The sequence below is a fragment of the Leuresthes tenuis genome, unplaced genomic scaffold (genome assembly GCF_036924035.1).
Source record: "Leuresthes tenuis unplaced genomic scaffold, fLeuTen1.0.hap1 SCAF_3, whole genome shotgun sequence".
NCBI classification, from domain to species: domain Eukaryota; kingdom Metazoa; phylum Chordata; class Actinopteri; order Atheriniformes; family Atherinopsidae; genus Leuresthes; species Leuresthes tenuis.
In genome coordinates, this window is record NW_027325357.1 from 21,633,740 (window position 1) to 21,660,835 (window position 27,096).

The 27,096-nt window shown below is 39.0% G+C and overlaps 1 protein-coding gene across 3 annotated transcripts in view; it reads right to left on the reverse strand.

Moving 5' to 3' along the window:
- The window catches only part of quo (quattro), a 29,001-nt gene extending 4,591 nt beyond the window's left edge, over positions 1–24,410 (reverse strand). For all 3 annotated transcript variants that reach the window (XM_072382543.1, XM_072382544.1, XM_072382545.1), the window contains exons 1-16: positions 24,115–24,410; positions 10,795–10,992; positions 8,637–10,179; positions 7,442–7,642; positions 6,834–6,957; positions 5,950–6,043; positions 5,634–5,720; positions 5,419–5,535; positions 4,749–4,847; positions 4,523–4,671; positions 3,367–3,505; positions 3,052–3,174; positions 2,696–2,893; positions 1,578–2,554; positions 1,089–1,338; positions 488–577 (exon numbers count right to left, since the gene is read on the reverse strand). In XM_072382543.1, the coding sequence (XP_072238644.1) occupies positions 488–577; positions 1,089–1,338; positions 1,578–2,554; positions 2,696–2,893; positions 3,052–3,174; positions 3,367–3,505; positions 4,523–4,671; positions 4,749–4,847; positions 5,419–5,535; positions 5,634–5,720; positions 5,950–6,043; positions 6,834–6,957; positions 7,442–7,642; positions 8,637–10,179; positions 10,795–10,992; positions 24,115–24,117 (4,392 nt within the window). In that variant the 5' untranslated portion in view covers positions 24,118–24,410. The remainder of the gene's footprint in view (positions 1–487; positions 578–1,088; positions 1,339–1,577; positions 2,555–2,695; positions 2,894–3,051; positions 3,175–3,366; positions 3,506–4,522; positions 4,672–4,748; positions 4,848–5,418; positions 5,536–5,633; positions 5,721–5,949; positions 6,044–6,833; positions 6,958–7,441; positions 7,643–8,636; positions 10,180–10,794; positions 10,993–24,114) is intronic.
- Between the last annotated feature and the right edge of the window lie 2,686 nt (positions 24,411–27,096).

Below are 27,096 nucleotides of genomic sequence, written 5' to 3' on the forward strand. Positions count from 1 at the left end.
TATTTGTACATTTCATGTACAAAACAATTCAAAGTGCTTTACATGAAATAAATGCATTGCACTGGGGAGTGGAAGAAGCAATAAAAATACATAAACGAACATAAAAAGAAAGAAATAAAGTAATTTAAATTAAATTAAAATGATTAAAAACAAGCAACAGTTTAGATAATTTAAAAAGATACCGTGCAGATTTCATGCATAGACACATGAGAAAAGAAATCATTTTTAACCTGGATTTAAAAATGTCTACATTTGGTGACAGTTTAATCTCCACTGACAGTTTGTTACACTTGTTTGCAGCATAATGCTGCTTCTCCATGTTTAGTCTGGACTCTGGACTAGACCAGCTGACCTGAGTTCTTGGATGGAAGAGGACTCATGTGTAATAATACATTGCCTCTTCTTCCTTTTTCAAAGGAAAATTCGTCATTTTAGGGAAAGCAGATGTGAAACAATAGAGCAAAGAGAAGCTGGCGCTGGTTTTTACCTTGAAAAAAGCCTGTCCATGATTGATGAGAAGACGATCAGACTGTGGTTTGTTCTTGCTGTAAAGGGCATACAAAGCAAAGCTCTCTCTCTAAAAACAAAAGGAATAAATAAAGACTATTGAGCATCATCAATTTAATTACGTAGCACAATCTATGTGTAATATTTTAAATGCAAAATGTTTCAGTTGGTACACATAGGAGGTCAAAGCTTTATCACCAACACAATCATTCCAGAATTAGTTCAGATATCAGTACTTAAGCTGTGAAAAGAAAAACATTCCTTGGAAGCTTAACATACAGTATCCAGTAAGGACACATCTGGGAGGGCTGTTTTGGGTAATAAAGTATATTTAATCATCATGGTTGTGGCTCAGAACAAGAAGCCACGGACTATTTGTTGCCATTCATAGAATCACTTTTGCCAAAACCTTGTTGCTTAAGGCTAACAATTTGGATGTCAGTTTCATAAGGAGAGTTTGGATTTATAGTAAATAAATAAATATAGTAAAAAATGTAGTTTTTGTCTCCAGTAAGAGCCACACACACTGGAGGCAAACATTACTTTTTGAGTGCTTTCAGAAACACTTAAGTGGCACTTACATGTTTTAGAAAGCAGCGGCCCACTCTGAAAGGTTCTTTCATGCAGCTCTCCAACTCGTCCGAGAAATTATGACGGTGAAAGTCATGGAGTTTTTCTATGTTACCGAAAATGCTCCCCCTCTGGCCCCTGAGGTCCTGAGGGACATCAGCTCTCTCCAGCTCAGGGAAGTAGTGCTCTCTGACATAACCCAGGGCTTTGACATACTCCCTCTCTGTAGACAGCAGCTCCTCCAAGATCTTCTGTACTTTCCTGTTCCATGTGAAGGAAATGAAAAATGTAAATTTGCTGATGTTTTTAAAGCTTATATCTTACACAGAGGTGAGTCTTGAATCATGATCTGTTTCCCATTATTTTTCAGTCGCAAACATTTTTATTCTTGGAATCATAAGTTTTTTTTAAAAAGTGTCAGTCACAGATATTTTTTTTCAAACCGTTTACAGTATTTAAATGTGTTTTATGGTAGCAGCAAATTGAGGGTCAATACTTACAAAAAGGTGTTGCCATTGTTTTCTGTTGCTGTGAGTAATGTCTCTTGAGTCCCTACATTTTTGGGTCTCTGGGTGGAGACTGCACATCTTTCACCCTCCTCTTTATTATTGTCGTTTTTTGACTCGCAGCTCAGGTTTCTCTGCCATAAACTTTTGTTGGAGGAAATGTGCAGATTTTGGATGGGCTGCAGGTTTTGATCCAGTGACTGTGTCCTACTGTGACAGTGTTTGTGACTTATATTCAAAGGTGAAAGGCCAGAGGTGCTCGTCACACATGAGCCCTCACTCAGGGACCGACCCAAAGTTTGATGCAAAGGAAAATCCCCGCCCTCTTTTGTACAGCTTGCACTTCTCAGATCTGCTTCGCTGTGGTGTTCTTTTAGCCTCCTTTTGTTTTCTGGATTGCAGTCCTCAATTTGTGGGAAAACAGGAGTCCTTGTGGCATATTTGATTGGTGTTTCAGCAACTTGCAGTACTTTTGTTTCCTGGTTTTTGTTCCCTTTTGACTCATTTTTCAAATCATGTCTAAAGCATGAAACATCGGTGCTTTGTCCGTTACTCTTTGCAGTATTGACTACCTCTGTAATAGAGACTGGCTGTAGGATCAGAGAACTCTCAGCTTCCTCAAGCTCACTCCTTTTTCCATCCCTTCCAATTTCTCCATGTTCCTTTGGAGGATTTACAGTTGTGGTCTGCTGGATCTGGTTCTTATCTATGCCTTTCTTCTTCTGCATCTTCTCAAGACGTTGCCTGACTTCTTGGCTCTGAACCCACGCTGCATTCCAAACTGTCATCATCCCAGAGGCTCCTGATCCCACAGCGCAGGCTTTAGCTCTCAGAGACTGGAAGTGCATGGAGGAAAATTCACTACCTAATCTCTCCTCATACATTTGAAGTGTGCTTAAGGTCTGAGCTGAGTTACACCCTTTCTCTACTTGCTCTGATAAAATAAGACATTCCTTGGCAACAGCTGAAACCTAGACAGAATGAGTGAGAGAAAAATTATTTTTCCATGAAAGGTTAAAAGGTTCCAACATTTAGAATATTTGTAAGGGGCAACCAAGGAAAGACAGGCTGAAAGCTGAAATGATACCAAAGTGCTATGACAAAACACAAACCTGTTCACAAAAGCCGTACACATACACTTGTGTGTCCAACTCTTTCTGCCTCTGTTCTGTCCGCAACATAAAGTCTTCTATATTGGACTTAAAAGTGCTGACAAGAGTACAAAATACATCTGTTGCAGGACTGGAGTTACTGGTGCCTACTATTTCCTCTGCCTCCTTTATCAATGTCAAGGCATGGTGTTGTTTCTCCTGTGACAAATAATAAAATATCAGGTTGAGCACATTTACTTTCCATTACTCTCTAAAACGTACTGTTATCACTGACAACATGTGGCAAATAAAATAAAAATATTCATATGTATAAAGAAAATGCCAGCCAAGCCAGTGTTTTTAAAAGATATATTTACCTTATACTTAGGGAGAAATCCATTAAAGTCTTGCAAGGCTTTTTCAGTGCACGCAAGTGTATCATCAGTTGTGGAAGAGTCATTTAGAGTCTGTTCACCCTCTGTGCTGAACCACATCCCTGCCTGCAAGACATAATAAGCTAGTTATACAATCTTCCCTTGTTGAGAGGCATTTGTCATATATACAGTTTCTAAGTAACAATAACATATGGACAAAAGCCAACGAACATTCAGGTCCACAAAATCTCATCAGCATATTTCTGTCTGCACTTCTGTAGTTTTCAAGTGTGATCTGGCTGATAGAACTTGAGGTACCGTGATGATTTTGGTTTCCATCTCCTTGAGCCTGAGAAGGAACTCCAGGTGCTGCAATGACTCATTTGACCTCATCACCAATGTGTGGAGCTTCTCCTCAACTTGGTTGTACAAACTTGTCACTGACTCCAAAGCATCTCTGCACAGAAAGGAGAGGCACAAAAAAACACTAAGACCACTAATACTCACACGAAAATCATATTACGAGGTGACCTTTAATGTTGTGTATTAATAGGTCAAATGTTCTGTCCTTTACTTAAAATCTTTATTTATAATAATAATAATAATTTATATACCGCATTTTCATTTCATCTACCACAAAGTGTGACCTAATTCAATGCAAGCCTTTTCATTTATTGTTGCCTTGATACACTTTGATACCAGTAGTATATCATATGCATATTATAATGTACTTGTGATGCTGAAATTCACCATTTACTCTCTCAGTATTACATTTTCCCCTTCAGTCATATGGTTGTAATGATTAGTTGTCAGTGGATCTTTAAATGAAACAATGAGATAATTTTCTCAACTGTAACATAAAACAAAGAATACAATTGTATCTATTTTGTTCTTGGATTGAATGTGAATTTATATTCTATAGCCCTCTTAAGCAATATTAAAAAATAAATAAATAAATAAACAAAACAAACAATTAGTAAATCAAGGTATGCCAAAAGTTCAGTCAAGTAATGTTGCATCACATTATATAAAGTGGTCATTGTTTTTTTCATGTGAAAAAACAGGTGTTCACTTAAAGGTATAAGTACAGTTAATATTTTCTCAGGACTGTGTGGGGGTGTACAAACTGGTCTTGAGCTCCCACCCTTGCCTTAGTGGTTTGCTGTCATTTTTTCTTTTATTTAAGAAAAATGAATTAAAAATTGGTAAGATTTGATGATTTCCAGTTCTGTCCAGTACATTTATGAAAGGAATCAGTAATTAAAGCTGTCCAATGATGCAATATATCCTCTTACATGTATTAAGAGGCGGTGTTGCGAGTATGAAGTTCAGAACTTCACAAAAGGTATTTTTAAGACAACAGATCATCGATGTAGATTCTGCATGATATATATATATAAGATGTGCTTTATAGCTTACAGTGTACTGATCTGGACAAGAAGCCAAACAAAAAGTAAAAAATTCTATGTGATACCTGTAGTCTTCCGACTGTGGAAATCTGAACTCATCTCTCTTCATCCTGGCCAGTAAAGCTCCTCCTCCCATTTGCAGAGTTACCAGTCTAACATCTTCAAGCACCTCTTTCATTGAAACCTTCTGTTCCTTGATGCTTTCCTGGACTTCCTGCAGTAACCACATGGGAAAGCCAACATGTGAGACCCACAAAAACTATGTAACATCAAAGTACGGATGCATTTTACCTGGGCAGTGTCCATTTGTTTTCTGCTATCCACTTTCTGGATGGCCTTTTGCAGCAAACAGTCTGCCCCTCGCAGTTCAACCATGAAAAATACCAGTCTCTGAAATATATAAAGTATTAGACAGAAAACATGATCCACTGGAATGCACCTATTAAAGTTTGAGGAGTAGAGAGGGCACCAGAGGAGGTGTAAGCCATAAACAGCAGACATGCTGAGATCTGGCAATTAACAAGGAATTACAAACACAGAGCTCCTTATAGATATAGTACAATGGCATTTAGACTGAGGCAAAAATACCTAAGCGGAGTGGCCCAAAATGTAATTACAGGTGTCACAGGCTGCATTATGTTTCTCAGTGATAGCCTTGTAGAAGAGGGCATAGGATCCTCTACCCAAGATTTGAACTATGTTCAATTAATCAGGTTTCAACTGCTTCTTTCTGACCTGCACTTTCACTCTCTAATGTTCAAAAACAAGAATTTTGTCAAGCATTTTTAGCAGTGTGTAAAACACTAATACCCTCCAAAACAAAGAACAACATGCACGTGTGGTTGTTCTGTGTTTGTGATGAGTAATCTTCACTGTGATAAAGTGTGGCTGAGCAGCTTTTTTTTTCAGGAGAGTCTCCAGGAGAAACTACTGTTTATCAGAGTGACATGCACATTATTACCTGGTGGAACTGCAACCAGTCTGTATGACTGTATTTAAAGGTCCCTCCTAGGTCAAAGGTCAGTTGGGAAGCTTCCACTGTCTTATTCAGGGTTCTCGTGGAGTTTACCATGTCAATCTAATTTAATGAGAAAGATGTGGTGAGGTAGGAAGTAGCACTCATCTTTTGTGTCGATAACAATTAGAAAGACCAAAAACAGTTGGTTTATTTTTTACCTGCAGGCCAGGTTGTTTTTCAGGTCGAGGACAAGTGTCCTTTTCCATCACAATGATGATGCTGTGGACAGCATGAAGCGCTTGCTCCTGTTTCAGACAGACAAAAAGAAGTTTTTAACTGAAACATATTTACACTGAGCGCTATCCTGACCTTACCTTAAACCACCAGAAACTTACAATGGACAAATTCAGTGTATTTTCTATAAAGTATCAGGCCATATTCAACCTAACAAATAAAGACATTTAGCTCCTTTTATTAATAGTACTTCAGGCACAGAATTCTTTTAACAAGTGTGTGCAGGTTTGTTGTTTTAACCTGTGCCATCAGCAGCGCTTTGTAGAGGTGAAATGGAGGAGGCTTCTTCCTGGCATTGATAACCAATGTCATTCCCAGCTCTCGAACATCTTTCCTACAGAAACATTTCATCACGTTAAGGCAAGTTAGATCTTGTTCACTTCATTATTATTGTACTTTTTTGTGATAAATCACCAGCCTTTGAGCTTCTCATCTTCACAAATCTGTATTTCTCTCCTCTTAAAAGATTCTTTGGGGCCTTTACACACCACTACTAATGGCCTCTTCTTGAGTACCATAACTTTTGTGTGAGCCTACATCAGAATTGGCTGCTAGTTCTGGCAGGGCGCTGCATACCAGACAGTTGGCAGCCAGCCTTGCTGAAGCAGACTGTTGTGGTTTTCCCTCTTTTACAGGGGACATCAGGGTCAGGCTGGTGGGTAGAACAGATTTTTAAACTTAAAGGTGTATTAAGCCCATTGTGCCCAGTATAAACAAACAACACTATTAATGTGTTTATTGTTTAACTATTGACAATTCTTGCACTGTATTGGTGTTTCTGGCAGCTGATCTTATGTGATTTTTTTTCTGTTGGAATATTAATTGCAAAGAAGATGTTGTACAAAATGAGAAACATTTCGTGTGGCCATTAAAACAATCGATTGTACCACTTTAAACTTCTGAGTTATCTGGAAACATTTCAAATGGTACTCTACTGCCCTCTTGTGGTTATTAATCGTTATTGCATGCTGGTGCACATGCAGGACAACACCTGCCCTCTGCTGGACAACTGAGGTCATCACTATATTTTATTCCGCATGTATCAAGCTGTCCTAAAACAATATATTTTAGTCTAAGTTGCATGATTTATTTCTAAATTACAAAGATATCAATGTTTGCAATACCTTGGTATGGAGTGTAAGTAGAGCAGCAATTCACAAAGACTCTGTGCTGTCACAAGAGGGAACATCCACTCCTTCCTGTCGCCATAAACCTCCACTACTGCCCTGCCATTCCTGTCCCTGCTGCCTGCAGGTGGGCGAAATAGAAAACAAAGCATTGACATCCAATAATCAGAAGGTCAGTGGATTGATTCCCAGCTTCTCCAGTTCACTTGTCAAAGTGTGTGGTGTCTAAATACAGGACCCAACATTTCCCCTATGTGCTGGTCTCTCGATGTGTGATATTGAAAAATGCTGTAAAATGGATGTGAGTAGAGGAATGTGCCCTGTAGTGTAAAGTGCTTTTAGCAGTCAAAAAGACTTAAAAAAGAATAATGCAGTCCATTTACGTCATCTAAAACAACAAGATTATATGTATTTTCTCTCACACTGACAAAAGAAATGTCACTATTTCAAGTTGTCTGGTAAGGCTCCAAATAATTTTGGCATCTGGTCATTCATTTCATATAACAATGAACTTTGAGACCTGCTGAGGTCACAAACATTAAGCTTTCATTCCTTACAGAATCATGTTAATGGAAAAATAAATAATCAAAAAAAGTGCACATTACCTGGTAAACAAATGATGCCCAGTTCAAGAAGACTGCTGATTCTCCTGAAACCAGATTCTTCAGTTTGTGGGGTCTGCTGAGAGTCAGAACTTGTTGCAGGAAGTTGAACTTGTGGAAAAGATGGCTTTTCTGCCTTTGAGTTGAGGAGTTTCGAGTCTGGTCCCTTTGTAGTTTCACTTCTGCTTGAATGTGAATCTGTCACTAAACAAGAAGATTTTTATCAAACGCTGAGAAAAAGACAATAAATCAGAAAGCAAGCCAGTTATAAAAATAATGCCCTGATTTTTTTCCCTTTACTTAATATATAAGACTACACCAAAAATTCCACTCAGATTTCATGAACACCACCAACTTCCTATTCTACTCAATGGCCTTTGCCCATTTAAACCAACAGCAATTATCAGTGTCTTTGGTCAACCTTTGATAGCTCTTTGTCAACATGGACCAACCCTGCACAGCTTTTCACAAACAGCCTCTAAACATTTGACATAATCTCTGTAACAAAACATAGCAGCAGCCTGGCTACTAAACATTAGACATCCTAATTAGCTGCCCCTCAGAGCCAACAAGGCCTTGTCTGTACTCGCCCCCTCTGCCACTTTAATAGTCCGTGACAAGCACGTCTCCACTCAAGATCTCAACTTGCCCTTTTGAGGGCATGTGTGTGCATGCAAGCAGTTGGAGAGGACAGAGAAACCTCCTCCTTGCATGTCATGCCGTCTCTCTACATTAGAGGAACGCTCTGCTTTGTCCTTTTAACCCAGTGGGTTCAGATCCTCTCTTTCACCAGGGCGCTGGATGCTATTTCCGCTCACTCCCTTGATAACGGGAATGACGTGAATGTGACCGTACTGCAGGGGAACTCTGAAAGCAGTGGGAGAATCCCTAGAGGAAGATCAGGCTGGAGTCTGATCTTTGGCTTTCGAACCCTCTTTCTGAAGAGCTGTTATGAAGCGTGAACCTCTGTGGAGCACATTCCGTCAAATGTGAGGTCAAGGTTGAGTTTAATGCACTCTGTTTTGGCATGATTGTTGAGACTCTTTAAGAGCTGAGCAACAGATCTTTATAAATGACTGTGTGCACACAATTCTAACATTGTGGAGATGTGTCTCAGCTGGGGTTTAAAGGAAATCTGAAGTGAAATAACTGAAAGACAAGCTCAAAAGTTTCAATTCAACTTTTTGACTCTTCTTACCTTTTTTAGAGCATTCCTGTCTTTCCAACTTTGCAGTCTCCTGATCCACTTGTGTGCCTTTTTGACAATGAATGAGACCTGTGACTGTTTCAGGGCAAATATCACTGTGGCTCCTGTTGCTGAGTTTAAAGAGAACAGGGCTCCCTGTAGGAGTATCTGACACAGTGGACAGAGACCTCACTTTAACTTTGTGTTTGCCTGATGGTTTTACAATGTCTCCCTTCTGCTGTGATTTTAAGTCACCATCACAGGTTGCCAAACATACATCTGCTACTGGATGCACACAAGCAGTATGTCCTAACTGGTGGGAATTTTTTTTAGTCTGGCTTCTCTGACCAGGGCTCAAACTAGGGGTTGATTTCAAAATCACAGGCGATTCCTTCATGGGGTTTTCTGATTCAGAAGTAGAGGGATGGTGTAACACAAAGTTCTCTGGTGTCCGCTCACAGCATTGCTTATGCTGGCAGTATTCATTGCTTGTCACAAGTTTTTTACAGTGGTTACAGAAGTTTTCATGGTCTTTTTGTGCTGCAAATGTGGCTCTGGGTCCTATGTCCACCTCTTCACACAGGCCTACCTCCTCCAGGGCGGCCAAGAGGTCTACACTCCCCCTCTCAAAAGGGACAGGGTTTCTCAGTGCTGCTAGGTAGGAGTCTCTGTACCTACACTTCAGGTCTTGATCAGTGAGCTCCTGCCCCAGCCTTCTTTGGCTGCATGGTGTACAGGACTCCCCTGCACACAGAAAGGAATGTCCACACGGCTCATTATTCCTGTGTGGTACAGGTGGGGGTGGTCTGACAGGTTTGAGCAAAACTGAATTGGGTGGATTTACTTGACTGTTTTTCTGTTGAGCCACAAACTCCTTCCCTTTGGCGATATCCACCAGGTCTACATAATCACCTTCTATCTCTTGGTAGTTGTGAGTCTCCCAGGTATTAGGAGAAACCCAACCCACAGGTTTGATTAATGGTTTTGAGCCTGCTTTGGGACCTCGTCTTTCGTGTTCCATTTTGATGAGTCTGGAAGAGTGCACTGGTCTCAGAGACGCTGACATCCTGAGATCATTTGGCGGAATCACAGCCTCCACTGGGAGAGTGGAGGAGTTAAAATGGAATGGAACTGATGTCTGCTTTGACACAGGAGGTGCTTCCATACAGGTGGGCAGGAGCTTAGGCTTGTCTAAAAACTCAGGGATGGCGATTTTGTCCCAAGGCAACTTGATTACTCCTTGGTCTGTGCAAAGCAAACAACGTGACAGAGGAGTCCCATGGCGTCCTTCATTGATGTCCAGCAGCCAGTCCCCAGTGAAGATGCTGGGGTAAGAAGTCTCAGGGATGGGGGTCTCCTCAACTTCCCGACATCCCTCCTCCAGAAGACTTTTGAGGACAATCCGTGCCGCTTGGTCACCGAAGGGTTCAACCTGGAAATAGAAGTCTCCGGGACGCAACAGCAAAGGGTTCACAGGAGCTAACTGAATCACAGTTTTGTCATGGAGACACAGAGGCCAGCCTTCACAGCGGAAAACCACATCAGAGTATCCAGCCTAGGAAATAAACAATGGAGAATCATACAGTGTGATACAGAAAAATTCCAACAACTCTCAACTGAAGACAGTATCCAACTTTAATTGTTTTAGAATGTTAAATAGCTGCCTTTTTCTATTTTTTCTATTCACATCAAATTGTCAGAGCAGAATTGCATGAAAGGTCTTTTGTTGCTGTTATCAATTGCAACATATTAAGAGATCAGTGTATTAACTAAAGGGTGGTTATAAATTAAAGCGGCTTTTTACAAATGTGAAGGATAGCCTTTATTATATGAATATTGTCACTTTACTGACGCATACAGTACAGTGACTATGCAAAGCTATTAGCTTAGATTAATTCGTATTCAAATTGGGCGATATATGCAAATTAGGTGATATTTGTAAATATAACCTAAATTTAATTATTCAACATATTTTTTTGAAGTTCCTTGCAAGAGCGGAGTCTCTTCTGCAACATCCAAATGTTGATCTAGCTGCTGCACATTTTGAAACTTGCACTTGTTTGTAATGGTATCTCTCACAGAATTAAAAAGAAATGTGGATGCAAGGTGCACTGTAAGAAAGATGAGAGAGTAAGGGTTCATGTGTGAGCCTCCATTAATTTATACTCACACATGCAGCCTGTTGGACACTCTCCAGCAGGTGTTTGGAGGGAATGAGGAAGTCCAGTAGGCACTGCAGTGCATCACCGTGGTAACGTTCATCAATGGTGCGAAACAGCTGGCTGAGGACGATGGGTGCTGTGGCCTCAAAAGGTGGGAAGAGGGCCGACAAGGCACTCTGGATAGACAGGTCCAGAGACTCTGGATTCTGGGGGACAAGAAGAGACCAAAGTAAGCAAGTTTCAATTAAGGCTGTTGTTTATTTTACTGTCAACAATGAAGCAAAAACACACGTTTAGATAATGAAGATTTATGTTATAAGAGACTTTTATCAAGCAATGACACACAGCAAAAAAAAATGACGGCACACATAACAAAACTACACATGAAAATGCAGTCGAACTTCACACACACATAATGAACATTAAGTGCTTTATAAACCAGTGGTAGGTGAGATGATTTTAGCACTGGAGTGATATGTTGAAATTTCAGTGTTAGTGTAAGAACTCTAGATGCTGCATTCTGAATAAGTTGAAATCATCCTGATTGATTCGATAATCCTGCAAATAAAGCATTACAGTCCACGAAAACTCCGTCATCTGAGTCAGTTTGAAATGTGCGCATCAAAGCTGAGATCAGTGTCAAAAATAATGTCAGGGTTTCTGACTTGCTCACGTGTTTCAGAGACAATGAAACAGGTATGAACTTTTTTTCTGCCCCTGACTACTTAGATCAACAAGAATTTCAGTTTACTCTCCATTCTGTTCTGAACACATCAAAAGAAATATCATAGATTCAGTTTAGGGGTTTGAGAACGGAAGTTAGATCATCATAGATGATTAGAGGGTGACATGGTAGCATCATCAGCAGTTGTTTTTCTGCTGTTTCAACTTTTAGAAAATATCATATCAAGCGTGTGGCCTTTTGTGTGAGTGAGACGGATGACATGCTGTTTAAAATCACCCGAAATTAAAGTTTGATCAAACCTAGTTGGGATTTTAGAATTTGCCTATTTCTTCTAGGAGGTCATGTCTCAGTTAAGGAAGATGATAGATAATAAATATATGAGGGGAGATGGAATTAATGACATTCTTAAATATTCAAAACTCAGAAAACTGTCAAGACACAGATTTAGAACTAAATATGTTATTGAACACAACAGCAATCCAACCACTCAAAATATATAAGGCATTATTCCTTTGGAATTTCATGTCATTATCACAGTATTCACCATAATTGCTCAAAATCAGCAGGGGAGCAGTACATACAGCTGTTTGTTCCAGGCTCAGACTTCCGTTTCTTTATTTGTTCAGTGCTCGGGTTAGAGGAGACGATTACACTCTTGGCAAGCACTAAAGCAGCACCCCCTCTGACTTAAACATCAAACACGAAGAATATGAGTAACAAGAATAAGCAAACCGATGAAAGAAGTTCCACTGCGCCTCTTTCAGCATCACACAAATCTGTGGAGCAGCCAGGAGACAGAGAGGCTGTTTATTCTCAGTTGTACACTGCTAGTGCAAGATTATTATTATTAATTAATTGTCAGTGTTATTTTCATTAATCTATTTTGTTTTGTCTGGGACCAGTCTTGGACTGCATATCTCAAGCACATGAAGGAATGTGAACCAGAAAAATATAAATTTCAGGGGAAAGAAATGTTCCATTTCAGTCTCCCTTGTATTACATAATGCTTTTAGTATTTTATCATAATTTTGAAATGTTGAAAAAAAGTTTAAAATAAGTAGTTTAAAGAAGCCCTTTCTGCCCTCAAAAGCCAGATCATGTGATTCTCACTCATACTTTTGTTAATCTGTTTCTAGAACATTTAGAATGTGGGTTGTGCTGACCTTTGAGATATTCTCAACAATAGCTTTACATAAAGGGTGCTACTTCAAGTTCCATGTGTGGTCACACTTGTGTGAGAACCGGTAACCGAGACAATGAATTATAAAGGTGAATGTTTATTTAGACGTGACTTGTTTTAAAATTCACTTATTAAAAGAAGAAAAAAAGTAGCCAAGACAAATGCTCTTCATTGCAAAATGGCAGATAGTTTTCCAAACCTTTTGGAAAAAGTTTTGGGATTTAAAGTGAGAAACAAGAGGAAATAAAGACAGTATTTTGCATGTGTACACTGTTGGATTATACTTTTCATCATTAAAAGGTAATATCAGCAAGGACACAAAAAAACAAAGAAAAAAAAACAAGCCTATTCAAACCCTTTTCAACTCTAAAATGGAGTTTATTAAGTCTGTCCTGCATGACTAAACACAGCTTGTTTCATGTCTGACCTTGATAGATTTAATTGAGCTGTTGTAATTGAAGCTGACCAGAGTTAGCATCAGATCTAATACAGAGTGACAAAGCAGCATCTTTTTTTCAACACAAATGCACATAAAGACACGACTGTGTGTGACACAGCTTGTGTCAAGCTGTACACATTGCGCTTGATTTTTGCTGTAAGAACAGGTCTGCTTTGAATGCCTGCATGGACAAAATACTAAAACCAGCTGTGCTATTAGTGAAGACCAGCTAAACACATGGAAACTATTCAGATGAAAGGAGAGCATCTTTAAAGCACTGTTGGTGAACCATCTCAATCATAAGCAAGATTTTGAGTTGGGGGTGTTATGAAATCTGAGATTAGAGTGGATTAGTGAAACCGCCAGGCATTTAAACTTGATGTTGAATGTTGTGCTTTTGGTCCAACTGTGTAATGACAACTAAAGTCAAATAGGCCTTGTCCTTTGGATGTCAGTTGGCTGTAATTTGTCATATTAAGCAGGCTATGTGCCTTTAAGTCCATGCTTAAATTGTGAAATTTAAAAACTGTTTTTCTTAATGTTTTAAAAAAATCCATTTATACTGTTTAGAAAAAAATCTATCCACATGAAATTTCAAATACCGAACTGTATGACTGCTGAAATGATTCCTTTGCAAGAGGCAGGGCACACCATGGACCAGTGTTGGTAATAACGATGTACTAACGGCATTATTTTTTCAGTAACGAGTAATCTAATTAATCACTTTTCCCATCATTAAAACACAGTTGCCGTTAATGAGGATGGGAAGTGGCGCCTTACTACAATTTGGTCGAATGAAGCATAAGGTGTCAGGTTTTGGCCACACATCAGCTGCCTGGAGAGAGCAGGGGTGGGGATGATGACGCCGTTGCAAATGTGATGATGATTGGCTGGGTGGGTGGATCACGCCCTGCTCACGCTGTCTCACTGCACGCTCTGACTGCCAAACACAACGAGACAGCGACAATGGCAACGAGCCAGGGAAATTCAAAGGTAGGGTTCTCAAACTGGAAATACCGGCATTACTTCTCACCCATTTTAATTAAAGGCAAAAATGCCCAGGAATAAAGGCTTTATCCACGTCTGCCTCAAGCAACTCGAATCTTATGAAGCACCTCACATCAACACATGCTAACATGACAGGCTGCAATCTATTGAGTTCAAATAAATACCAAATGTTCTAAGATACTGTACATAGTGCTTTTATTCTTCAATCAGTTAATATAAACATATTTGATGTCAAAGATGTTATAGAATGTAAAAGCATATAGAACATGAAAAACAACGTCACAGTTACTTTGCTGAGTAACTAATTACTCTTACAAAGAGGTAACAGAGTTACTAACTCAATTACTCAATTACACCTTAGACTAAAAAGTGGACCGGATCGGGTTACTCGCAGTCGGATTAAGACCCTGAGATAACTCGGTTGATAGTCACACTAAACGTGCTTGCAGTGAAGCACATGGTGGATTGGACTGAGTGTTCTGCGCATGCTTGAGATTTTTTCCGGAAGTCAAAGGAGACGATATTACTGTTGTTGTCGCCGCCATCGGAAAGAAAAGAGCAATGCGATGGAGAATGTGGCGTTGGGCATCGCGTATGTGCAATAAGCATGCTCATCACAAACGAAATGTAGAGGGACGTAGCTTCATCTTGCTCTTCGTTCACCATCTTTCTTGAATGCCTTAGTTTGTTGTTGTTGGTGGTGGTGAAGATGTCAGCTAACTGTGGCTCTATTAGCGATAGTTGAAATGGGTACAGCGCCACCTATTGCACCGGGGTATGACATGCTTTGTGCCAATGATTCCATTTATCCACTGCCATATATACTTGGATAATTACCCTTGCTCAAATAAGGGGCATAATCCAACTATAGCTATAATCAAATTAATCTCATCATGTAGACCCACTGTCTGACACACGCCTAGGGTCAATTTAGAGTCACCTATTAACCTGATGTGTATTTCTTTGGGTTGTAGAAGCCAGAGTACCAGGAGAGAGCTCGGAGCAGGTACACGGGGAGCCCTCCTCCTGTGAGGCAACGGTGCTAACCACGACATCACCATGCAGCCCAGAGGTGCAATACAAAAGAACTGGACAAACTGAAATTGTAGCTACGCCAGATAAAAGGCTGAAAGGATTTTTCACTTCAGCGTGAGTTTGAAATATTTATGTCAATAGTTCAGACATCACATGCACCAAACCAAAAATACGAACCCAAATTTGGTGCATGAAGAAAAGTCACGAGTTTCACATAATCATCCCCTGAAAACCATAAATACACACAAAAACATGGAATTATAAATACAAATGCAAAAAACATTTGTCAGACTGACAGACTTCCAGAAGCAACTAATTTACCTAAAATTACCCTACATGTTCACTTTCAAAACACGTCCTCAGAACATCGTCCTCTTTAGACAGTTTCATATTAAATATCGCTCACATTTCAGATTGGTTCTAGAAAGAGCCGTGAAATATCTCTCACCTCATTTGCTGAAGATTTTTCTCATTCAGCACTAAAGAGGTACTGATATGTAAAATTGTTAGATTATAAAATGCTACCAGTAGATATGAAGAAAAGTCACAAGCGACATGCTGAACTGACAGTTGAAAAGAAGGACCTGACACTTCTTTTGGATCTATAGGTCTTAGCTGCCAACCACAGCAGGAGTCCTATTCACGCAGTCAGTTCTCAGTAGCCTGCTGTGTTACAGTAATCTCCCAGCCCTACCAAGGGCTCTGCTATTAGCTCCTTCTTTTGTTTAGCTTGATGACTGAAGCAGGACCAGAGGAGCTTAGGGTAAACACAGCAGCTTCAAAGACCTCACAGTGGGTAACACTGGGACAGTTTGGCAGATGCAGAAGCATTTGTGCATGCTTGAAACAAAACACATTAGAAACAAATGTGGTACATTTCCAGCAGTTGTTTATCATCATCAGAATATTTCAGTAAATCTTTCAACTTTGTTTACCACATAAAATTACAGTAAGTTAAACTGTCAATCCATGACAGTTGTTCATTTGGATACAAGTTTCAAATGAGCTTATGTTGACCAAGAGCAGACAGTGTAGGATGTTGGAAGAAAATCAGCATCAATATTTGAGAGCTTACAGTATTATCAATCTAAGCATCCTAGTAATGGCATGTCCTCAGTTGGAAAGTATTCCTTCCTTTTTTCTGATTGGGCACATCTGTCACAATAGATGAAATGGAGAGCAGAATACCTTTGAGGCAGGCTCTTGAATGGTAATGCATCACAGCTGTTTTAGACTGACTGCAGCCATTGAACTTTGGGTTCTACTGTATTTCTCAGAGCTAATGGTAAACCTGAGGTCATATCTAATAAAACACAGCTCAGAGAGCTGAGAAATTTAGTTATTTCAGTCCACATGTTTTGTTTCACTGGGTGCAGTTTGGCTGTGTGTTGGCATAGATGCACAGATATCATTGAATATCCTACAAATGTATTAGATTTATTTATAATAGAGGAGAAAAATCTAATTAATTAGAGGTCAATTGTGAAAACTGCATGAAATTGAATAATTTTATTCATGCAGATGAACACAAATCATACAGTTGCATACTGACACTTAACTATAATAATGCATAACCTTCAAAGTAATTTCCTACAGAGGGAGGTTTATTTTGTGCCTCAACTGGTGTCATTTGCTCAGAGTTGGGACTAAAAAAACCAGAAAACTAGATTTATTTTAACTAGTTTAAGATGTTTGAGATGATAGAGGTTCTATTTCTAGGGAAGCCATGATGTTTTCTGAACTCTAACCCAAGTTATTTTTTAAGCTTTCCAGTTTTCAAATCCAGTTTTCAAACTAGCTAAACCTAACCAAGCTGTTTAGAAGCTTAAACCTAAACAGACAGCATGTAAATTTAACAAGTGCAAAGGAATGAGAAGCATGAAAAAAAATATTACAAAGTAGTCAAATAGGTCAGACTCTTGATGGAGACTTTTTTTTACCTCTCAAGTCCTTCATGCATTTTTTTAAATTGGCATGTGGCTGGGCAAAAAAGAAAAAAGGCCACAGTTCAATACATTATGGGTCATGACAGTGTCACAAACAATGATGGGACCATTATGGTTTGTTGCAAAAGAAATATGATATGTATCACAATGTCAACAACAATGTCAAAATGCCATGGTGTACTCATCTCTTTAAACTCGATGTCTTTCCAGATGTTTAACAGGAAACAGTTCTGGAAATTGTTGCCACAGTATCTTTGCACCTTTGTTGATGTGAGATAAAAAGCTTTTTTGTTAACCCTGGACAGAAAAACAACAACATTTTCCTGTGACTGGAAGTCATCTCTGTAAGTGGCTTGTATAAATATATGAGAGAGACAACTCTTGAGATTACCTTAGTTTAGCTCAGCCGGACCCAGTTCAGACTGTCTAACCAGCTAAATTAATTGAGGGTGACTGCTGGTGTTGTGAGTTCTTATGTATCTCATTACCTCAGGCATTACCAGATATGTCAAACAATCTTGAACTTTAAAAGGTTCAGTCTGAATTCTTCTAAGACAAGCAAAGAACAAAGGAGCAAATTGTGTCTCATTTGTATGACAACTGTGAACATAACCTTTAATCAGTCACATATATAATCATAGTCACATCTGTAACAATAACTCCAATCAGTTGTACAATCCTGTCCAATAGATAAACTGGCTGAAGCATAGTGTTTGTTTGTTACTTGCAGAAATTATTACACAAGTTGCTTTTGATCTGAAAGTGTTTATCCAGAACTTTAGGATAAGGTTTGTACCTGTAGGCTAACACCTTGGGAACATATGGGATAGTTGTGAACGTTTCTGTGTGCCCACATATTTAATGTTGGCTGTGTGGCCATATCCACACTGCATACCCACAGTTTTTTTTCTTCGTCATTGTTTACATGCTTCCCTTTGCTTACACAGCAATCACACAGAGTGCATGGCCTTGTGCCCTCTTGTAGCCTTGCATTGCTTTCCTGTATAATTGTGCAACTTCCACATATTTGAACAACTGTTATTGAACAGTATTAAAGACTATTCAAAAGTTAATTGATAACTTCCCTACATCATGATAACAGTTATTTTTCACTGTACAGTGTATTCTGAAGTGACTAGCCATACAGAGATTTGCTACCTATTTAGTATTTGACTCCAACACTCAGCTTCTGCAAAGCATTCATTTAAGCATGAATCCCAAACCTTTATCTAGCTCTGCAGAGACTGCTGCTTTTGATCGATGTCCAGCTGACCACATTCCACCACTGCCTCCTCTTCACATTCACGGCAAGGGGATTCCCTCTCCCTTCATTATTGTCCAGTGCAGCCTGTGATTTAACTCTAGAAAGAGCTTCAGTCTCCAACAAAGGTCATTGTTTGACCTGAATGGGAATGCTAGCATGGACAAGAGGCATTTGTTTTAAGGGTTCACTCTTTCTTTGTCTTGTCTACCATTCAGGCTCCCTGAGGTTTTTTTTTTGCAGAGTTTGCTATTGAGCAAATAATTGCAGGTTTCACCATCCTGCCTCAGGCTGTGGTTAAAAGAAAACAAGGTCTTACCTCAAATTTTAGCCATAGCATAAACAAACTGTCAAGACATGTATCGCACAATGTGTATTTGTGTCATCACCACGACTAGCCAAGATTAGCAAAGTTAAATTGACTACAATGGGAATGTGAGAGAGATTAACCTTAACTAAGAGGACACAGCTCTTAATGTGGCATGTTGAAAGCATTGTTTTGATTTCTCTTTTCAGATTGCCTCTTGAAATTCCTCATAAGAAGTGGACTCTCACTCCACCTCCAGGCTAAAAATAAAACATAAGCAAAAGTGACAGTTAAGACCTGCCATTAACCTGATTATGGCATGTACAGCCTTGTTGGTATATCCAAAAGCTGACCAACTCAGTCTTAACAAAAGATGCTTAAAAGACGTTGCAACAGCACAGCACTGTCAATTTAGGTTTCCAGAAATGCATATTATCCCAGAGCTCTTTGTCTCTTGAATCATTTCTCTTATTCTGCAAAAGCCTGTGTCTCATCAGCCAGAAAAAAATCCACCACTGGATGTTGTATCTTTGCCCTGGAGACTAAAGTTCAACTCCTTTACTTTTGCCAAAGACACTGAGTTCTTGTATCTTTTGAGTGCATTCCAAGACTATTGTATTTTATTTCTATCATTTACTTTCATTCTCACTCACTGCTTAGCTGGGATTAAGCAATAAAATTACTTGGTTTCAGATGAAAAAAGTCATGATCTTTCCTAAATTACAGCCTTTTAATGTCCTGCGCAGTTCTCCCAAAGAATGTGACACTGGTTTCAGAAACGCTGAGGTTTTATCTATGTATATAATGTCAAAGCCTAACCAGTAGCTGGGTTGGTTTAATTTGATTTAATTCTCCGTGTCTCATCTTTCTCTCTCTTTAGTTGTGGTTCTAAAGAATCATAGTAAATGTTTGTTTTTTTTCAGAACATGCTTTGCTCTTACTGGTTTCCCATAAGTCCCAAAACTAAAACAATGTTGTGTCTTGGAGCAACCACATAGTCATAATCAAAATGGCGAAATTAGTCACAGTCTTATCCATATCTTAATCAAAAACATGTGACCGGGGTCTCTCAGTTACTCTCTCATAAACACTCAGTATTCTCTGTTTGGTGATGAGACAACTCTGCCTTCTGTTTAAGAGAGGCTCATTCACCACCCAAAATCCTTTTGACCGATAACAAGGCTCCTATGAGACAAAATTCCTTTGTCTTGTCTTTAAGTTCCTTCTGCCAAGAGTAAACTGCATGTTTTGTTCACGAATAAAGTTTGTAGCTCAGTTGAACCCCAGATCTGTTTGTAAAAGAGCTGTGTCAAAATACTGTGTTAGATTTCTGATTTCTGATTTCTGATTTTTTCTTTGTCTCCAAGAATGCCAATGTCTGTGGGTCAGTTGGGATTCAATTACACAAACGACTCACTAATTCAACCTGAATCTGCTCGTAATGAACAGTGAGTACAAAGTTTGTAACTTGAACGACTCAAAACAGCACTGCAGTAGACAGTCATGCTGGAAGAATCTCGTAGGATAATGAACCAAATGTGTTAGAATCCAGCATAAATCTCTGCTGTCATCTCTTTCAGAAAAACAATCTCTGACTCACAGCTACAATTCATGTCAAGTGTGACACCAATAATAATAAAAAAAGAGTTTATAAAGCTGAATCTTTGCCTGCATCCTTAAATGACCCTGGGATAACACAGCGTTGAAAGAGAATAAAATATTCTCAGTCTTTTGTCATGCAACCACAGGATAAGATAGGCGATAAGTTAAATGAGTGTCCATGTCCATGAAAGTCACTGGTAAAGGCATTCACCTGAGTTTGCACTGATGCTATAAAACACTTCATTAAAAGATTAAATGGCTCCTTTCCACCTCCATATTTAATAGAAATGTAAATATAGTGTTTTAGAAAGCTCTTTTTTCTTTAATGTCTCCACAGCTGATTCTTTCAATAACCACTCCCATTTAATGTGAGCCAACGAAGCCACCTACATTCTGACTAATTATCAGGAGTAAGATTTTTAATGTTTTCTTTTTAGAAACTGAAAAACACCCTAATGGCTCCCATAATGAGATTAATCTAACTGACCAAGAAATTAGCAAAGTAATACACGTTAAAGAAGTTTTGTGGTCCATTAATCCATTACACATAGGATGTGTTAGCATGTGTGCTTATAAGGTAATGCTGCAATGGCTCCAACATTTCAAGATTTAATGCATGCTGAGAACTGGCTCACTAATAGTTTAAGCACAGACATTGCTATGACACTGTTTTGAAATGCACAACAAAGTGTCTGTTCAGTTTGACCCACTTTTTCTATACAGAGATAATAAATGTACTGAAAATACACTTCACAGCTCCAGAATGTGGACTTGCTGACAGAAGAAAACTTAAACTAATCTAGATCACACAGCTCCAAAAGGCAGATGTCTATAATCGAGGGGCCAGCAACAAAGCTTTGTAAGCATCTAAAGTGTGTCATACCTTTTCTTTTCCATCTGTCCTTTCCTGCTTTTGGAGTCGGGTAGAAGAGCTCACCTGGCACAGTGATAGGGAACATTCCCTTCTTCTTTTCATGATATTCTATGTTTGTTAAGGCAGGTAGGCTACTGGGTTCTTTAATCCAAGTCGGGTTCGAAGCATCTTGTGATGCCCTTTACCAGCATGTTGATTTCAATTTTTTTCCCCATGTTTACCAATATCAAGGGAAATTATTTTCATACCAAGCTTCACAAATGTTGTTATGCAGATTTTGGAGTATCAAAAGCATTTTTCCTTCACAATCAATGGAAATTAGTGGCAAAGGTGCAAAGCAAAAACTAGACTTTGTACCGAGGATTAACTTTGACCTAGGAGGCATTACAAGTAAAAAACAGCTTTACCCAACTGCAAATGTATTTGTCTTAAAACAAGTAATTCTTGTGTCTGGCAATAACATGAGAAACCCCATTAACTTTAAGCCATACTGTTCCAACTGCCATATTAAATTTCATTCAAAGATTTCAAGATTTCTCACAGGCCAAAAGTATTTGTCTATGACGTTCAATTGAGATTTGCTCCCAAAAGATAAAGTGACATCATATCTCAGCAATGGTATCATGTATTGAATTAGTGCATGAAATAGGCATCTCTTCTCAAAACTGCAACGAAAAAAAAAAAGTTTTCCTGACAGTTTTTATGTTCAGCATAAAAACTGTTTGACTCAGTAGAGATTTGGTAAAGTCATAGCAAGAACAGCAGTGTACATATAATTTGATTTAAGGATGAGATCTGACTTTTTACAGGCAGTGAAGGAAACCTCTAATAACTGTCTCATTGCTGTAACAAAGAGGGTCGCAGCTGTTACAGTGTAAAGCCAGGTCAGTATATATGCCCTTAGTCAAACTAAGGGATACTTGGATACTCTTTCACAGCATGTAATAAGCTAATATAACATACAACAATCTAATCAGCGTATGCATGCAGCCTGAAAAGCCAGTCATTTACAGATTTAAAGCTGCAATAATCAATATTTTATATTAATAATGGATCAGATAGCTTCATGTGTGTGGAAAGGGGTTGCTTGTTAAGATAAACCTGAAATTTACCACTGAATTCTCTCTGCTCAAGGTGATATTTTTGTAGCTACCAGCTCATATCTTTACAGTTTGTAGTTCACAGCTTAGCTGCTAAACTGTTCATTGAGTCTTGCTGATTTCATGTATGCTATTCGTAGCAAAAGAAAATCTCCAATAAACTAACTACCCAGCATGAAACAGCTCAAAACTTAAGGAAACTTTTGAATATTGAACTAGTGGATCATTTAACAGCTAAAGATACAGATAGTTTTGGCGGGGAGGTAAGAATAATAGAGACAGACAATCTAAACAATCTAAATTACATATTTCTTTCTGCCATCATGCTCTTGGTTTTATTAACTAACTTATCGACCAACTAGTCTTGAAGTTACCAACAAATCCACTGTTTTGCAGTGCAAAAAAACTGAAATCACATATACACACTGAATTTGGCATACATTTGCATTAGCTTTGAATATCAAAACAGAAAATATTATCTGTTCTGTGCTAACTCCCTGTGTTTACAGTACACTGAAAGAAAAAGCACATGCTGCTCAAAGGCCTCTAGAAGAAAGCGCTTGACCTTGCCAGTGAATGAATGACTCTTGTTTGTCATTGTCACACAGTAACTAAATGCAAATACAACGCACACCGGCAAGACAGGGATCTGGGTATTGTTAGATAGTTGAGTGTTTACCCAAGATAGAAACTCCTGGCCATACACAGTGCAGTAATCAGATTATTTAGACTCTGCAGGGTGATATGACTGTGAGTTGGGGTGGTCGCAGAGGAAAACATCACTCATGTTATAAGTAAAACAAACAGCTAGGTCTGTCTAAGCTGCTCCAACAAGTGTGCTGCAGTGGATGGGAAAGGGGTATAATGATCAACCGAGTCTCAACTTCTTCAAACATCCTTCATTCCTACTTGCTGCAAAACTATTACTTATCTTGCATGCTTGGCTAGATTTTATAGGTTTGTTTGATTTCTGTATGAAGGGGAAATATATGTTCAGTAAATAGAAAGCTGAAAATAGCGAAGAATGTGTCTTATGTATTTTATGTAAAATGTGCATTTGGCCATAAGATAAGTATACGTCGTTGCTTTTACTGTAGTTTTTACAGTAGTAACAATAAGTGAAAAAAAAATCTATAAATTCCATACCCGTTTGTCTAACATGTTGCAATCTTGTGGCTCATTTTCCATTAATTAGAATCTATTGTGACTGGGATTAGACCAGTCCACTCCAGTCGTAAAAAGCCCTCTGGTTTGAACTTTTCAAAGACTCAAACACTGAACTGGAGAATCCATTATGTGCTCATGCAAAGCAGTCAAATCATTTATTCACAAAAAACACTCTCCACTCACTGAAGTATGTGTGCCATCCGCATCAACTAAGTTGTAATCAAAAGACTTACAGACTCCAAACAAAAGACAATGCGCCTCCCTCTTCCTTTGTCACTTTGCAGATACTTAAAAAACTTTAGATGCTGCGAGCTGTTGATGTAAAGCAGTCCCACCAACTGTGCTCAGGGTATGAGAAAGATCTTACATTCATTTTGTGCGGACTCTGTCACACAGATAAAGTCAAATAAAGTTAAAAAGAGAACAAAGAATATGCAGTGGCACAGTGCATGATATTGTTCAATGGGAAAAGAAATCCTAAAAGTAAAGTTATTCCTAACTTTTTATGTGTCTTTTGGTGGGCTTCCTGTGTGTAAACAACATATCACGGTGATTAACTTCACCCACACATGGTTAGCAAAGCCGCAGACACAAACAAAGTCACTTGTCCAACCAGAAACACACTTTCTGAGCGACTGGGTCAGTGGAGCACCTTGACTCTTGAGCCAAAAAATAACAATGGACAGGAAGGACACACAGGAGATAAAAATAGACGTTACTTTACCATGTTTGTACGAGTTTCTCCTCTAACAGGCAGAAAGTTTTTTTCATTTTTGGTCCTGATAATCCTCTCCAAACAGCCTCCCTTGACTCAGTGCAAGGAGACTTGCCATGTTTAGTACATCAACAACAGAAGCTGGCTGAAGACCATCCACATGACAGCGTGTTGCCTTGATTGAAAAACAAGTAAAGTCAACTCCATTCTTTGGAGAATGTGGCACAGAGAGACATCAACTGTGAAGTTGCCTGTTGATCCTTCAGCTCCTCTTTCACTTCTCTTTCGCTTCCCCGGTTCCTCTGAGTGTCGGGGGTGAGGGAAGGGGAGAAGGAGGGAAGGAGATTTTGTCTGAGAGGGGGAGGAGAAAAGCATTGCCTTTCAGAGGAAATCCCCCTGGAGGCTTTTCAGAGTTTTTTGCTCTCTCTCAAACATACAGGCTTTATCACACACCCAAGCACACCCATAGATACAATGTGCCCCAATAAGCATTCACCAACACACTTTGACTGTGCTTTATCTCTCACTGTATGTCATAAGAATCTAAACATTTCCTCTTTCTTGTCTGTCATGCATGTAAACATATACTTGCATGAGCACAGAGATACAAGTACACTCTTTTGGCCAAGAGTTTCAGAAATCCAGCCCCTCGTTTGTGGCCCCTTTCTTTCTATTTTAATCGCAGGGAGCTTTTAGAAGACTCAGTCAGTCTTTCTACTCTCTCCTTTACCTCACAGACTGTCTGCTCCAGGCTTTCTCATATCCTCTGTTCAGCAATTGTCTTCCGGCAGACTGCCCGGTGCTTGACTCATATCAATGGGAAAGACAACAGAGGGATTCCCTGCAGAGGTCCAAGCCCAGCAGCAGAAGGCATGTGAAAATTGCCACTATACCTCCACATTAGGTCAGAGGAATGTAGGGCTACACCCATGTGGACCACAATTTACATTATATCTGGAAATGAAAGGTGTATAGAGGGTGTACAAGAATGAAAACCAGGACCTGCTGTTGCTGGAAGCAAGATTCATCATAGTAGTGTTCCTGGAGGAAAAAGGTCGACACGCCGCCATTTATTTCTGTCGGCTGAAGGCCAGAGACTGCATGTGACTGTGGTGATTTAGACTATCAGCTCACAGCTGGCCTCTACCTCAGTTTGTTGATTCAAATTCTAGAAATTACATAGAAGTCCGTGAAAATTATAACCATGATGAGAGAAAACTGATCAAATATTTAAGTAAAGTTGCAGCTAGGGATATTTAAAAAAAAAGAAAACTTCTCTACTGACTCTCTCAGTATCAATGGTTCCCCACTCTGCAGAACCTGCTCTCTGTAGAACATTCTTCATGTGTTTCTCTTTCTCAAATAGAAAAAAAGGCTAATTTCTCTTTCACTCTTTCACTCTGAAAATAAGGGGATGTTCTTAAAACAGTTTCTCTATATGTCTTTATTATTGGCAGCAGCGTGTGTCTTCAATGTGTCTTCAATTTGCTTTAAAAAAGTGAAGACAGAGAAAAAAAGAACAGTGCTTTACGCTTCTGACTGTGTCTTGACTTCCTGTTAGGCACTTGTCCAGAACATTCACAGGAATATTTTTTTTTCCCTTTCAAACTCTCTGTTCGGTCATTTGAGATCCACTACTCTCATGAAACTATATAATTTGTGCCGGCTTTAACCACAAAATTAGCACACAAAAATACGATGATTGCGGTGTTGTTGTTTCTGGGATAGCTAACACAGCAAAGCTTATATTGACAATGGTGATGTTAGAGAAGAGAAGACTACATCAACATAAACACAGATTCTGATGGATTATTTCACCCAGTGCTTACAAATGTAAGAAGAAAAAAAAGAAGACATGCATCTTCCAAACATTCTGACACCAAATTTTCTGAAGACAATAAACTTTGGTCAGTACCTATCTGTGTCTCAGCAGTTCACTCTCTCAAAATCCAACAACAGCAATAAATGTCATGCAAAAAACATCCAAATATGCAGAAATAACTGCAGACAGATGTGAAGTCCAAGTTTTCCACGTTAGCCCAGTTACTTCTGCTCATATTATACAACACATATCCTGAACCACTTTTATCCATTTAAACAATCTTAAGAACGCTGCTGTCTAACAATTTAGGAGGTCATGAGTGTCAGTTTTGTACCATTAGTGCAGCTGGTTATCTGTCATCCTTTGTGCTAGAGTGTCTCTGAGGATTTGCGGGAAAGATTCCTGCAATTAGTAAATGCAAAAACGAGTTGGCCATCTTAACACATAACATGAGTTTCAGCAGTAGATAATGTGCTCTCGTAGTCTGCCTCTGACACACATAAACCTATATCACTTCTGTCTGTTACTGATGTGGGTTTGCAAACTGCAGCGGCTGAATCTGCTGAAGTGCTGCAGTGCTTTGTACCAAACATTCACAACCGTTAACATCACTGTGGCGTGTTCAGGCTAACAATGTGACAACTCATACAGTGAGCTGGGCACTGCTCATGATGTGTGTGGGTTACTTTCAAAGTAAAATATATTGTATATTGTTTGGGTGATTTATTTTTTTTCTTTTTCTAAATTTTGCATTGAAATTCATGGAAACTCAAATGCTTTTACTGTGACATCCCAAGCAAATCAAAAGTTGCTTACTCACTCACACAAGAGATATAAAACAATAATGATATTTATTAGTCCGCAGTCAGCTGTTAACGTTTTAACTTTGACACCTGTTAGCTGCTGACAGGTAAGCTTTCTCCTGCTTCTTTCTTTGCTTTCTGTCATTGAGCTTTGACAAGAAATTATGAGCATCAGCTAGTGAGAGCCTAGATCAGTGCAACCAAAATAGTTTGGTCCTATAGCAAACCAAATCCAGCTGGCCAAATAACATGGTTCAAATATTTTGAACCAGGTTTGCATGGATTCCCAGAATCGTCCTGAGTCGTTGCATGAGTGTTGAAACTCAGGTTTGACTCTTGCCCAAACACAATCACGTTTGGTCCATT